Source organism: Accipiter gentilis, chromosome 33 (genome assembly GCF_929443795.1).
Source record: "Accipiter gentilis chromosome 33, bAccGen1.1, whole genome shotgun sequence".
In the NCBI taxonomy this organism is placed as follows: domain Eukaryota; kingdom Metazoa; phylum Chordata; class Aves; order Accipitriformes; family Accipitridae; genus Astur; species Astur gentilis.
This window is the reverse complement of record NC_064912.1, coordinates 11418581-11430011: the sequence shown is the minus strand read 5'-3', so window position 1 is coordinate 11430011 and position 11431 is coordinate 11418581. Positions and strand designations below refer to the sequence as shown.

Below are 11431 nucleotides of genomic sequence, written 5' to 3'. Positions count from 1 at the left end.
TTCAATAACCACTGAGGAGATGAAAAACATGCAACAAGAATGGTTTAATGATTTGGGTGGTATTATCAGTGTTCTAATCCTTAAATATATGGTTCTAGCAAAACTGATTACTGGTTTAGCCTTAACAAAACAAAACATTTTTGTGCAAAAATGTATCTTAATATCTATATAAGGATTTAGCTCATTAAAATACTTACCACTAAGCAAAAGCAGCAATAGATGCAAGGTCTCAACATAGTTCCTTACCGTGCGACAGAAGTGGCGAGAGTGAAATTTTATTAAGTGTAATAGCAGTACATGTTACTAAATTCCACAAGGGTAAGGTGATAAATTTGTATACTCAAAGAAACTCCCCCAGAACAAACAAATGAACTGCAAATTGTTTTATTCAGTGACAGTGTACTTTGCGAACATAGAGTACTTTGCATACATTTCCATTTTCCTTTGCAGACAGCACTTAAATATTCCTTCCATTTTACAAAACACCACTGAACTAAAATGAAAGCATAAACAGGCCTGTGAAAATGTATTGTAGAAATTAGAACAGTAACACCTTGACCATTATTTTCTTCTACTGGAACTGACCAAATAAATGTTGGCAGCACCCCAAAGCAGAAAGACAACAGCAGTATTATTATATTGAAATGCTGATTTCTACACAGGAGAAAGACTATTCTGCAAGTGGGATGAAGTTTGGAGGCTGTGAATTGATCCGTGCACATTATCTTCCTCCTTTGTTGCTAAAATGACAACAGATCAGATTTCAAAAGGCTTTTGCAACCATAAAGGTTCAAAATACCATTTACTGAATCTAAATCAGCATTTAAAATCAGAGTATAGTGGTAAAACTGGAAACAGAAATTCAGGTTAAATTATTGCACTCAGAACAGTTTTACCTTTACCTGTGTCCAAGTAAATCTGTCACACTAAGTAAAATAAAAATATGCTTAACTCCTCCAGTCAAAATCTAGATCAGTGATTTTTGGCCTTGGCTACGTGCTCTCTTGTACAGATGACTCCTTGGGAATGAGGCATTAATCAGGTCCTGGACTGCAGAGGAAGCCGAAGGGCCAAGTCTGTGAAGTGACTCATTTCAGGTTGTTTGCTTCGCCTCTTGATGTATTCGAGCGTTTTCACCTGGGTATGAAAAGAAAGATATTTTGAGATTTTTAGTGTCTTTCTCTTTCCTCTTTTCATAGGCCATCATTTAATCTACATGCAGGTGTTTTAACAGACACTCTCATGATTTTTCCCTAAATTTCACTGGCTACATGAACACTTGCAGTTCTTACTCCAGAGGTCATTATCATGTGTATCTTTCTTAAAGGCTCTAGAATGCCCACTTACACCATACAGTTCCTCCACTAAATAAAAATGCTGTACTTCTCTTAGATAGTTTTCTGTACTGGAAAAAAAAAGTTATAGCACCTGACATTTCCAGGCTCCTTAATGTGTGAAATACATTTAAAAGTGCTAGAAAGGTAGAGATCACTTGAAATAAGAGAAGCTGCTTATTCACTAAGCAGCATTTAAAAAATAAGGTGTTTTTAAGCTCATTTAGTTTGTTGTTTTGGTTTTTTTTTAAGAGAGCAACCTGTAAAGAGGTTAGGTTTATTCAGATCAAGAAAATGTTACCTTTTCCCAAATGAGGAGTTGAAAAAGATCTTAAGAACTAAAATTTCTGTGCATTATCTGTTTTCCTTACCATAGTCTTGGTGTCAGCAAAGCCATGTTTCTGAGCAAGATTCCAGAGATTGACTGATAGCTGGTTTAGTTTGTTGTTTCGTAGATCCCCATGAGCTAGAATAGTGTTAAAGAAATAGAGTGCCAACTGGCTTTGTCGCTTTAGGGTCTATAATGAAAAAAAAAATACCATACAGTCATCCCAAAATATCCAGCATAACGTTGCCAGGTTCTCTGAACTCTTAGAAGTGCAAGGGGCAGACACTCATTTTGTAATAACACAGCAATGATTACAGACACAAGAATACAGGCATAGTTTTCATATTCCATTCAAAATGCAACAAGTAGTGATAGTCATGAATCAACCTAAGTTGCTGTAAATAAAATAATTACACAGAACTCCTACATCTCCTACCACTTTGGCACAGCACAGCATGTAGCTGTGACACTTTTAACTCAAGACTCCCTACAATTGCATAGAAATCACCCTCCCACTAACCAACCTTGCACTTCCTTCACCACAGCTGTATATTTTTTAGAGACCACTATCATCAATCTAGATTAATGCAACTTCAGGCTTTCTCCAGCAGTCTATTCTACTTTTATTTATTTATCCAAAGATGGTTTTTCCCCGCTGTTCTTTCACTGAAACTCCAGTGATACCAACATATTTGCACCATATTTGCAGCTACTTTCCCTAAAATTGCTGAGGGGGGGACCTTCAGGAGGACCCCTGCTTCATGGTAATTACCATGGAGGAGCACCATGCCCTTCAGCCTCTGTGGAGGGGTTCTGGGGCACAGACAGTCCTGCACTAAGCTTACAGGGTGCTATCACCCTGATTTGGGGTGACTGGGAAACGGAAGTAATTAAAATGCTATTGCAGATTCTACCTATTCCTACAGAATAAGTTTTAAAAGGCTAAAAGGATGAATTATTATTGGATGCATCTGAGTCATAGTATTTGTTTATACTGCTTTGCTGCAGCTGTCCTTTGTTTTTTGCTCAAGAAAGAACACTGATAAAGGCATAGCTCCATCTTACACAGAAACGAAGCCAGCAGAGCAGTTGAAACTGTCAGCTGAGCACCTCGATTAATGAACGTAGTACTTCACTTCAGCCCTCTCAGTTCCATATATGCTAGGGTAGCTAATACACAGTATTCAGATAGGAAGTTACAGGAAGAATGAGGCAGAGATTGGGGAAAGAGGAGTGCAGTGGTCTCTGACTTGTGCACTCTTGACATGAGACCAGTGCAGCCATGCAGCCTCTGCCCTTTCCCTAAGGGACTGAAAGTAAATGGATTTCCCTTCTCACTGCCAGCAGAAGAGAGGTCAGATGCTGTTAATCAAAGAAATGGCACACACTGAGCTATCAGTCCTTCAGATAAATATGGAAAAGGAGAAAGCCGTGCCATTGAAGAATTGGCTCATGCCCCAAACTAGAAGCATCAGATTGCTACTTTATGTACGTGACACACACAGTAGATTTGTACACACAGGAAAAAATCTGACACATCAGAAACCATGCGCCCACACACACATGCATATGCAATGCCCAGAGCTGCTCAAGGCCCCAGGAGAAGTTCCCTAAGCACTAAATTGAATGAAACTACCAGGAAGACAGCTTTTCCTGTAACAGTTATCTACATTAGCAATTTCCATCTCAATAGCTCCAAAACCTGTTTATAGGCTAAAACTACGACCATCATTTGGGAGCGTTGAACTGTACTCCCTATCAGGAAGAGAAATATAATTGATCAGTCTACTCCAGTAGCAGTAACACAAAGAGCAGAAATGCAACTCAAAAAGACAATAAAAGGGAAAGTAGTTATGCTTAAATGCTTGAATATTACTGTAGTATTTCTCTTGTAGGACTAACATCCTTCACGGAGAAACAGAAACAGGGTACAGCCAGCTAGTCCATGCTTTGCTGCATTATTCACAAGGCATCCTGCCACATCACCATGTACCCTGAATCAACAAAATAACCTATATTACCTATAATTTTTTTCCCGTTGACCATCTAATGCTTGTGTGTTTTCTGCTGAATACAGACTTCAAAGAGGTTTCTGGAAATTGCTTGGAGGTTTCCTCACAAGAAGTGGGACAGTTAAATTATTGGGCAGAAAGCAAAAGCAGCAGTACTCCAGTTTGATTATCAACTAGCGAGGTTTTCCAAGCAGTAACAATGCAAATACAAAACCCATGCTTTAAAATAAGGATGACATTTTGACTAATTTGAAACATACGTACTTTAAAAAGCATCATACTTCAAAAAGGATCTAGAATCACATAAAAAAGCTGGGAAAATGAGCTGCACGCTAACTCATTGTATTGGGGCTGGTATAACAGACAAGATTTTGGCATCTAGTCATCAGTTACACAATGCAAAGTGAAGAGAGAGGCAGGCTCAGGTATACAGTAAATCCCACCGCATCTGAAAATGAACAAGAGTCGGACGAGGCTTCACATGATGATGAACAGGAATATTTGTGTAACATGGCACTGACCTCCAACCCAAGGGAGATATCTATGCCAGCATGCTGCCAAGCCTGCTGACGTAACCGAGACTGAATCGCGGGTGGCACTCCAGCTCACGGGATGTATGCACAGGCAGCAAGGAGAAAGCAACAGCTCAGCTATTTGGCAACCACATACATCACAGGGCTAGCAATTCCCACACCAAAAAGAATTGCCAGCCTTCTAGGCAGTGCATTTTCCATAATTTTTGGAATAATGCTGATGACAATGGAACAAAGAACAAACTACATCATCCCAGAATGTGACCCCTTGTGTCCTAGCCCCTCCAGCAAAGTGCAGAACAATGTCCAAATTTCATACAGCATAACAGAAAACATTAGGATCTTTCATACAGTGGACCATGTAATATTGTATTTCACAAAATTCTGGCTAGCAATTCAAATATTCATTCCTACCTTTCAGTGACTTTTGCCAGACATCTGTGTCGTAAGGATACCCTCAGCATTCTGTTAGAAAAGCATTTGTGCATTTAGATACGTTGCTCCTCTGAAGGTGTGTCTAGCCTGCTGCTGCCTCCCATGTACAGCTTTAAAATACCTGGCTCCAATACCTGTTAACAGTCCATCTGTGGCAGCACAGAGCTCAGCATGGCCTGTAAGGCTCCTTCAAGGTACTAAATATATCAGTCTAGGCCGAGTCTCCATGCTGATACAGCATCTGTTTACTAGTATTACCTGAACTACCTAGCCTGAAATTAATTCCAGCACTACTGTGATGCTGGTGGTTACATCCTTGTGATCCAGATCTAAATATTCCTTAAGAAAGCCATGACGGGCAGCCTTGCCTTTCCTTAAAAGCTCTCACATGAAGCTCTTTGGGAACCTTTTAACATCTGTTAGTTCACTGGAAAAGATCATGAGCAGCACGGGGCAGGCCAGGTGCTCAACTCTTTCATTATACAACTGTCCTCACATGGGATAAATGGCCAAGGCTGAGCCATCAGTGATCGTGGTAGCACCTCTGGGATAACAGATTTCAGAAGGGAAAAAAAGTTGTTGCCGCGCAGAAACTGCAGCCAGAGAGAGAAGTGAGAACATGTAAGAGAACCAGCCCTGCAGACCCCCAGTCAGTGCAGAAGGAGGGGGAGGAGATGCTCCAGGCGCCGGAGCGGAGATTCCCCTGCAGCCCGTGGTGAAGACCCTGGTGAGGCAGGCTGTCCCCCTGCAGCCCAGGGAGGTCCATGGTGGAGCAGATCTCCACCTGCAGCCCGTGGAGGACCCCACACCGGAGCAGGTGGGTTCCCGAAGGAGGCTGTGACCCCGTGGGAACCCCGCGCCGGAGCAGGCTCCTGGCAGGACCTGCGGACCCCTGGAGAGAGGAGCCCACGCTGGAGCAGTCTGTGCCTGAAGGACTGCAGCCTGTGGAAAGGACCCCAGGCTCGAACAGGGGAAGAGTGAGGAGTCCTCCCCCTGAAGAGGAAGAAGCAGCAGAGACAATGTGATGAATTGACCCCAATCCCCATTCCCCATCCCCCTGTGACACTGCGGGGGGAGGAGGTAGAGAAAATCTGGAGTGAAGTTAAGCCCAGGAAGGAAGGACGGGTCGGGGGAAGGTGTTTAAAGGTTTGGTTTTATTCCTCATTACCCTGCTCTGATTTGATCGGTAATAAATGAAATTAATTTTCCCCAAGTCGAGTCTGTTTTGCCCATGACAGTAATTGGCAAGTGATCTCTCCCTGACCTTATCTTGACCCATGAGCCCTTTGTTATATTTTCTCTCCCCTGTCCAGCTGAGGGGAAAGTGACAGAGCAGCTTTGGTGGGCATCTGGCATCCAGCCAGGGTCAACCCACCACAAGGAAGTATCTTACAAATATGCAGAAACAATGTTCCTAATGAAACTATTTCTAGTCTTTAACCTCCACCACCATGCCAGCAACAATGGTGTAATAAAAGGATTAATCTGGGAGTTAGGACTCTCCAACTCCGTGACAAAGAAGTGGAGCTGATGTGCAATCACCAGCCACAGCTCCTCACTGCCGTGCACCCACCCTCTTGCTGAGCCATCAGGAGGCGAGCTGCAAGCGTGCCGAAACAGGCACCTCCACCGCCTGCAATGTCGTTTGGAAACTGCAGCAGGTAAATTCTCTTGCCTCCCTCCTCCCACAGAGGAACATAGTGTTTAACCACCTTTAGAAGATCTTGGCGAAGGACACAAAATTCTTCAGGATGAGCAACCTCTTCTCAATTTAAAACATACCCACACACAGAGAACTATGTCCAACTCTGCTTCTAGTTCAGTAATCAAACACATGTGAAGTCAACTGAAGTTTTTATAAATTTATATAAAATTAAAAATCAGATGTGTTGAAAGGACAAGCTTCAAGAGCATACCCAGGAATTGCTTTCTACTGCTCCATTTTTGATACTTATCATTAAAAGTCCAGTATCTATCATATGGTACATGGGAAGATTGCCATCCTAACATGGCACTGCCAAGGAGACAACAACATGCTCCTAACATTTGGCTCTGAAAGTCACGTTTGAGTAAAACATACTCCATCTGGACATCTATCACTGAGTAGCAAGAGGCAAGGTATTTACATTTTAAGAAACCTGGAGCATAAGATTAGTCTTCCACCCACACAGAGGCAGAGAGGATCCACTGGTACATGCTCTCATGACCAGAAACAGCTTGAACTTTAAAGATCTGTCCAGAACTGAAAATTTCCATTCCAACACTATCACTTAAATGAAGCATTCTCTAATATTGCAAAAAGACCACACTGTGTTAACATAAGATGCATTGTTCTCTTCCAAATTGCCACTTTGGTGAAAGCATTTTATTGTGAGAAAAATTTATTTTCCTTTATTGCTTTTAAAGGAAATGAACCAATAAAAACACAGAATCATCAGAGGCTTGTTCACTTAAATGAGCAGCCAAGAAGATGAATAATAAAAGGTCACCAACACTGAAGCAATCCAAATACCACAGTGATTTCATAATTGGTTCTACTTTAGCACAAATAGAGGTCTCTGACAATATTCTTGTCGCCTCTATTTCCTCAGCAACAACAGCTTCCTCAAAAAACTATTCATTCTTAAAAAACAATTTTTATCTAAATCTCTCAAGGACTTTTACTCAAAGCAGCAAAATAAATGCTCCCCCTTTGTAAATAAGGACGGGCAGAGCAGTAAATCCAAGACCACAAAGGCAAATGCAGGGCAAGGACCTATATCCGTGCTGCTTAGCTCTAAATCCAGTTTTCTATGCAACAACTGCTTCAGTGAAGTAACACAGGATCTCTTTACTCATAGTATTACGCTTGAAAGCAGGGGGGGGAGGAAGGCTTTCAGAAACCACAGATTTCAAGCCCTACAAGCATTCCCACCCACATACTCCATACAGGAGTCAGATACAAAAAATCCTTAATACACAACCTACAGTCCTGAAAACTCTGTTAAAAATCTCTTTCCAATACCTGGTTGGACATTCTTAGCTGTGCAAGAATGGTTGTTTTCTGCTGCTACTGTTCTGAAAAAGAACTCCTATTCACTGCGGCAATGTGTACAATGATGTAGAGGCATTTGAGCAAAAGGATTTATTAATCTTGCATCTCTAGAATTGCTCAAGGAAGGATAAACAGGATAGCAAAAGCAGAGAAAAGGCTAAACTTAGCATAGCGTCCTCCAAATATGCATCACTTAACACATTCTATACTGGCTAACACTACAGGCTACTGTGCAAACATGCTATCTAAAAAATTCCATCAAATTAATCATCCCCTGCCCTCCCATTTCAGTCTACAAGCCACAAGATTTCTATCAATATACAGTGGTTTAGTAAGGGGTGATGAGGAAGTTGTGGAGGGGTTCAATCTCAGAAACAGGTACATGAGCAGAACAGTAAGTTCTCATTATTTCAGTAATACTGAAAACATTAGTCACCTGCCTTTCACATACAATCCATTAAGCTATATTTGATCCCTAGGAGCCTCTGAACTCCAATCAAGAAATCCAATTAGCTATCTACAGTTTTCTTTATTTTATATTGAACAAATATAACCCCGTACTAAAAACAGGATAAAGCCAAAACACCTTTTCCCTCCCTCTGCACCTCTCTGACTTCATCCTAGTGTCTGGGATCTGAAACTTTTACCACTTAAAGGTGGTTTCCATTGTATTTCACCCAATAACAGACTAACTGTGAATTCTCACTTTGCCCATTACAGAATTGGACATTGCAGGTTACTGTTAACTTAGCCATCAAGAAAATACGGTTTATTTACAGAGAGAGAAAGTTGACAGCCAGGAGGACACAACAGGAGGGACAGACATGGAGCAGATTTTAGGCTTAACTATACTGCAATCATAGGAGTGACTGCGGCACTGTCTCCAATTCTCTCTCTTAGGCCAATAATTGCAATACCAGCATCGTGGAGCTCATTATAGTCAGAAAGACTCTCATACAAAAAAAAGTTATCCCACACTGAGCGTCATATTTCCATAACCAAACTATACCAGGACTCAAGCCAGTTAATTTAAAGCTAACTCTAACCTCACTATGCTGCTCTGCAATCATCACTTGGTACTGCAGCAGAATCACATCCTTTGGTGCAGTGCCACAATTAATACCACAGAGTATACCAGAGTAGCTTCTACCGCTTGTTGGTTCTGTCAGACTATCCATGTACAGCATACAGCTAAGTAGGTAACTTTAGCATGCATCTTAAAAGCGTATTATAATCGCTACATAATCTCTTTCACATCATTAGGTCTCTCCGCCACAAGCCTGCCTATGTGACTGACTCACTTTTTAAACAAGTAAAATTACCTAATTTCCTCTTGTTGTAAGGCTCCTGGAGCTTTTTAAAAGACCAATGCATGGTCAAGAAGGTGGTCCGTTTATTCAACTCCAAAGTAATTTTTGTTTTGTATTGAATCAAGCTGAGTAAGAACATACCTCTTCTTTTCCAAGGGTTTTCAGATGATCCAGGATCTGTGCTATCACTGTTTCACACAGTTTGTTAATTTCAGTCAGGAACTTGGAGTCTCCACCATACAGGGTATCATTGGAATCAACTGCAGAGATGAATTCAAGCTTAGGTCTGGCTAAAAAGCTATACATTTTTCTGCTACTGAAAACACCAGCTACTTATAGAAGACCGGATTTGGAAGTTATAAAACAACCTTCCTCCATGAAACACAAACAGAACAATCTTGTTTAAGTGCCTACCACTTGGTTGCCTACTACATCCTCTTGATTTTAGGAATAAAAGACTGAAAAGAATCTTCTAGCTTAAAGCCAGTCCTGTATTCCTGGATGCAGCCAGGTTCAAAAATATCTGCTAGACTTAAGTGCAAAGCAACACACAGCGTCAATTTTCACTTTTTCCACAGAGACAGATTCCCTGCTCCCATTAGTTTATGAGAGTATGGCCATCATCTTCAATGGCAGCAGGGCTGGGCCAAACTGTTTATGTTTTACTTAATGAAAACAAGACTTTCAAAGTAAGCTGCATTTTAATTACTTTTTTTTCCCTAAAATAAAACCTTGATTACCTTCAATGTCATGGAGAGAAATTCAGAAAATATATTTTCAATTTTGGAGTGAGAGAACTCTTGAAGTTTTTAGAGCTTATATAATTGTGATTTTAAACATGTGTTTTGGCCTCATTTATTTATAATGTCTTACCAAGAAGTTACGTACAAGAAATTTGTAAGTTTAAGTGTATTCTGAATAAATCAGAGAGCACGTAAGATAAAAGGTGATGCCCTGTTCATTTTAAGAAGCTAAGGTACACAGTCCACCCAGAAAAAAAAACCATCATCCAACTACAGGGGAAAATTTACTAATTTATATTTCAATGCTTCTCTCCACTGAAATTTAATTCATTTAGATTTCTTATTTTGGGATTATGCATCTATTTTGGTCATATAAAAAATGAAGGGAAAGGAAAAAGCAGCTAAACCATGTTTCCTTACAGAATTTGAACAGCAGATTTACTATAGAGTAGTTGTTCAACTTACAACTATTTTCTGTGCTGCTAACTGCAAGGGACATTTTGTCATGGTTGGTAACTGACAGACTATTCACCAGAAGAACTGCAGAATATATTCCAACCTGCCTCTTTGTGAAAGCCCTGTGCAACTAAAAGAAAAAGCCAAACTAGCTTGGCCTTATGCTCTTGCCAGTATGCTTTAAAAGACTCAGTTAATACTCTACCTTAATTTAGTAACCTCTCTGTGATCAGAAAGCACTCAAATTTTAGAACATATCAAAATATTATTACAAAAACTCTACAGCCATTTTATAAAATGCAAAATCTTTTAAATTTTTTTTCCTAGCTATTCTGAAGATTTTTGTAAGTTACCACCACAATTTCCAAAACTGAAAGCCTGCCTTCAAAGCAGCAAGTACATGCATTTAAATAACGAAGACTATGCATTCTGAAAACTGGAGTTGTTAATAAATGTGAATGAAACATCAACGACAAGTATAAATCAAGGTGATACTTTAAACTAGAAGAAAACCCTCCATATGTACAAAGTTCTAATATTTACTTGAAAAGTTCACAGTTCTACGTATTTGCATCAACACCACCAGAACAAACTAAGTAAAGCACTCTGCACAGATTCACTTTAAAGAACAGACTGTACATCTGTTCACTCTGTACATTCACCTCCCGTGATTATTTTAAGTTACAAAATCTGGACCTACACAGGAAAATAATCCATTCTGTAAGATTGACTACCATTGATCCTCATTAACTAGGTACGGTGATAACACAATACTACAAATTGCATGGTGGAACACATGGATCCAGAGCCACCCTTATTTATTACCTTTATCTACATGGTAGATGTATGCTTCTTGAGTCATTGCAGACAGCAGATGCAAAACATTAGTATAAATCCTGACTTTGTCATCGCTGTTATCCTCCCAAGTATAATCCTGGATCACGTTTAGTAATCCTCGCACAAGAAACAACACTCCTTGTTCTGGATGGTCCTACAAAAAAAAGAAAAAAAGAGAAGTTAAAAACAACAATGCAACAACCCCAAAACACAAATGGGATTACTTGCGGTCATTCAGAGGTTTAGAGTTACACTCTTAGCTCTATAAAAAGCAAAAACTACAATATAATTAAAGCTGACAACTACTTTTCTTAAGTGTGTTTCCCGCAAATCCTTTTTAAAAATTTGTTCCGGTTTCCTTCTAAAATGCCCATTTGACCCGTACTCATAAACTTGATCTAGCCATCCT

General features: G+C 40.2%; 1 protein-coding gene across 6 annotated transcripts in view; it reads right to left on the bottom strand.

Moving 5' to 3' along the window:
* Positions 1-368: 368 nt before the first annotated feature.
* VPS35L (VPS35 endosomal protein sorting factor like) overlaps positions 369-11431 on the bottom strand; it is a 59217-nt gene continuing 48154 nt past the window's right edge. For all 6 annotated transcript variants that reach the window (XM_049791230.1, XM_049791231.1, XM_049791233.1 and 3 more), the window contains 4 exons: positions 11011-11176; positions 9128-9246; positions 1706-1852; positions 369-1137 (listed from right to left, as the gene is read on the bottom strand). In XM_049791230.1, the coding sequence (XP_049647187.1) occupies positions 1039-1137; positions 1706-1852; positions 9128-9246; positions 11011-11176 (531 nt within the window). In that variant the 3' untranslated portion in view covers positions 369-1038. The remainder of the gene's footprint in view (positions 1138-1705; positions 1853-9127; positions 9247-11010; positions 11177-11431) is intronic.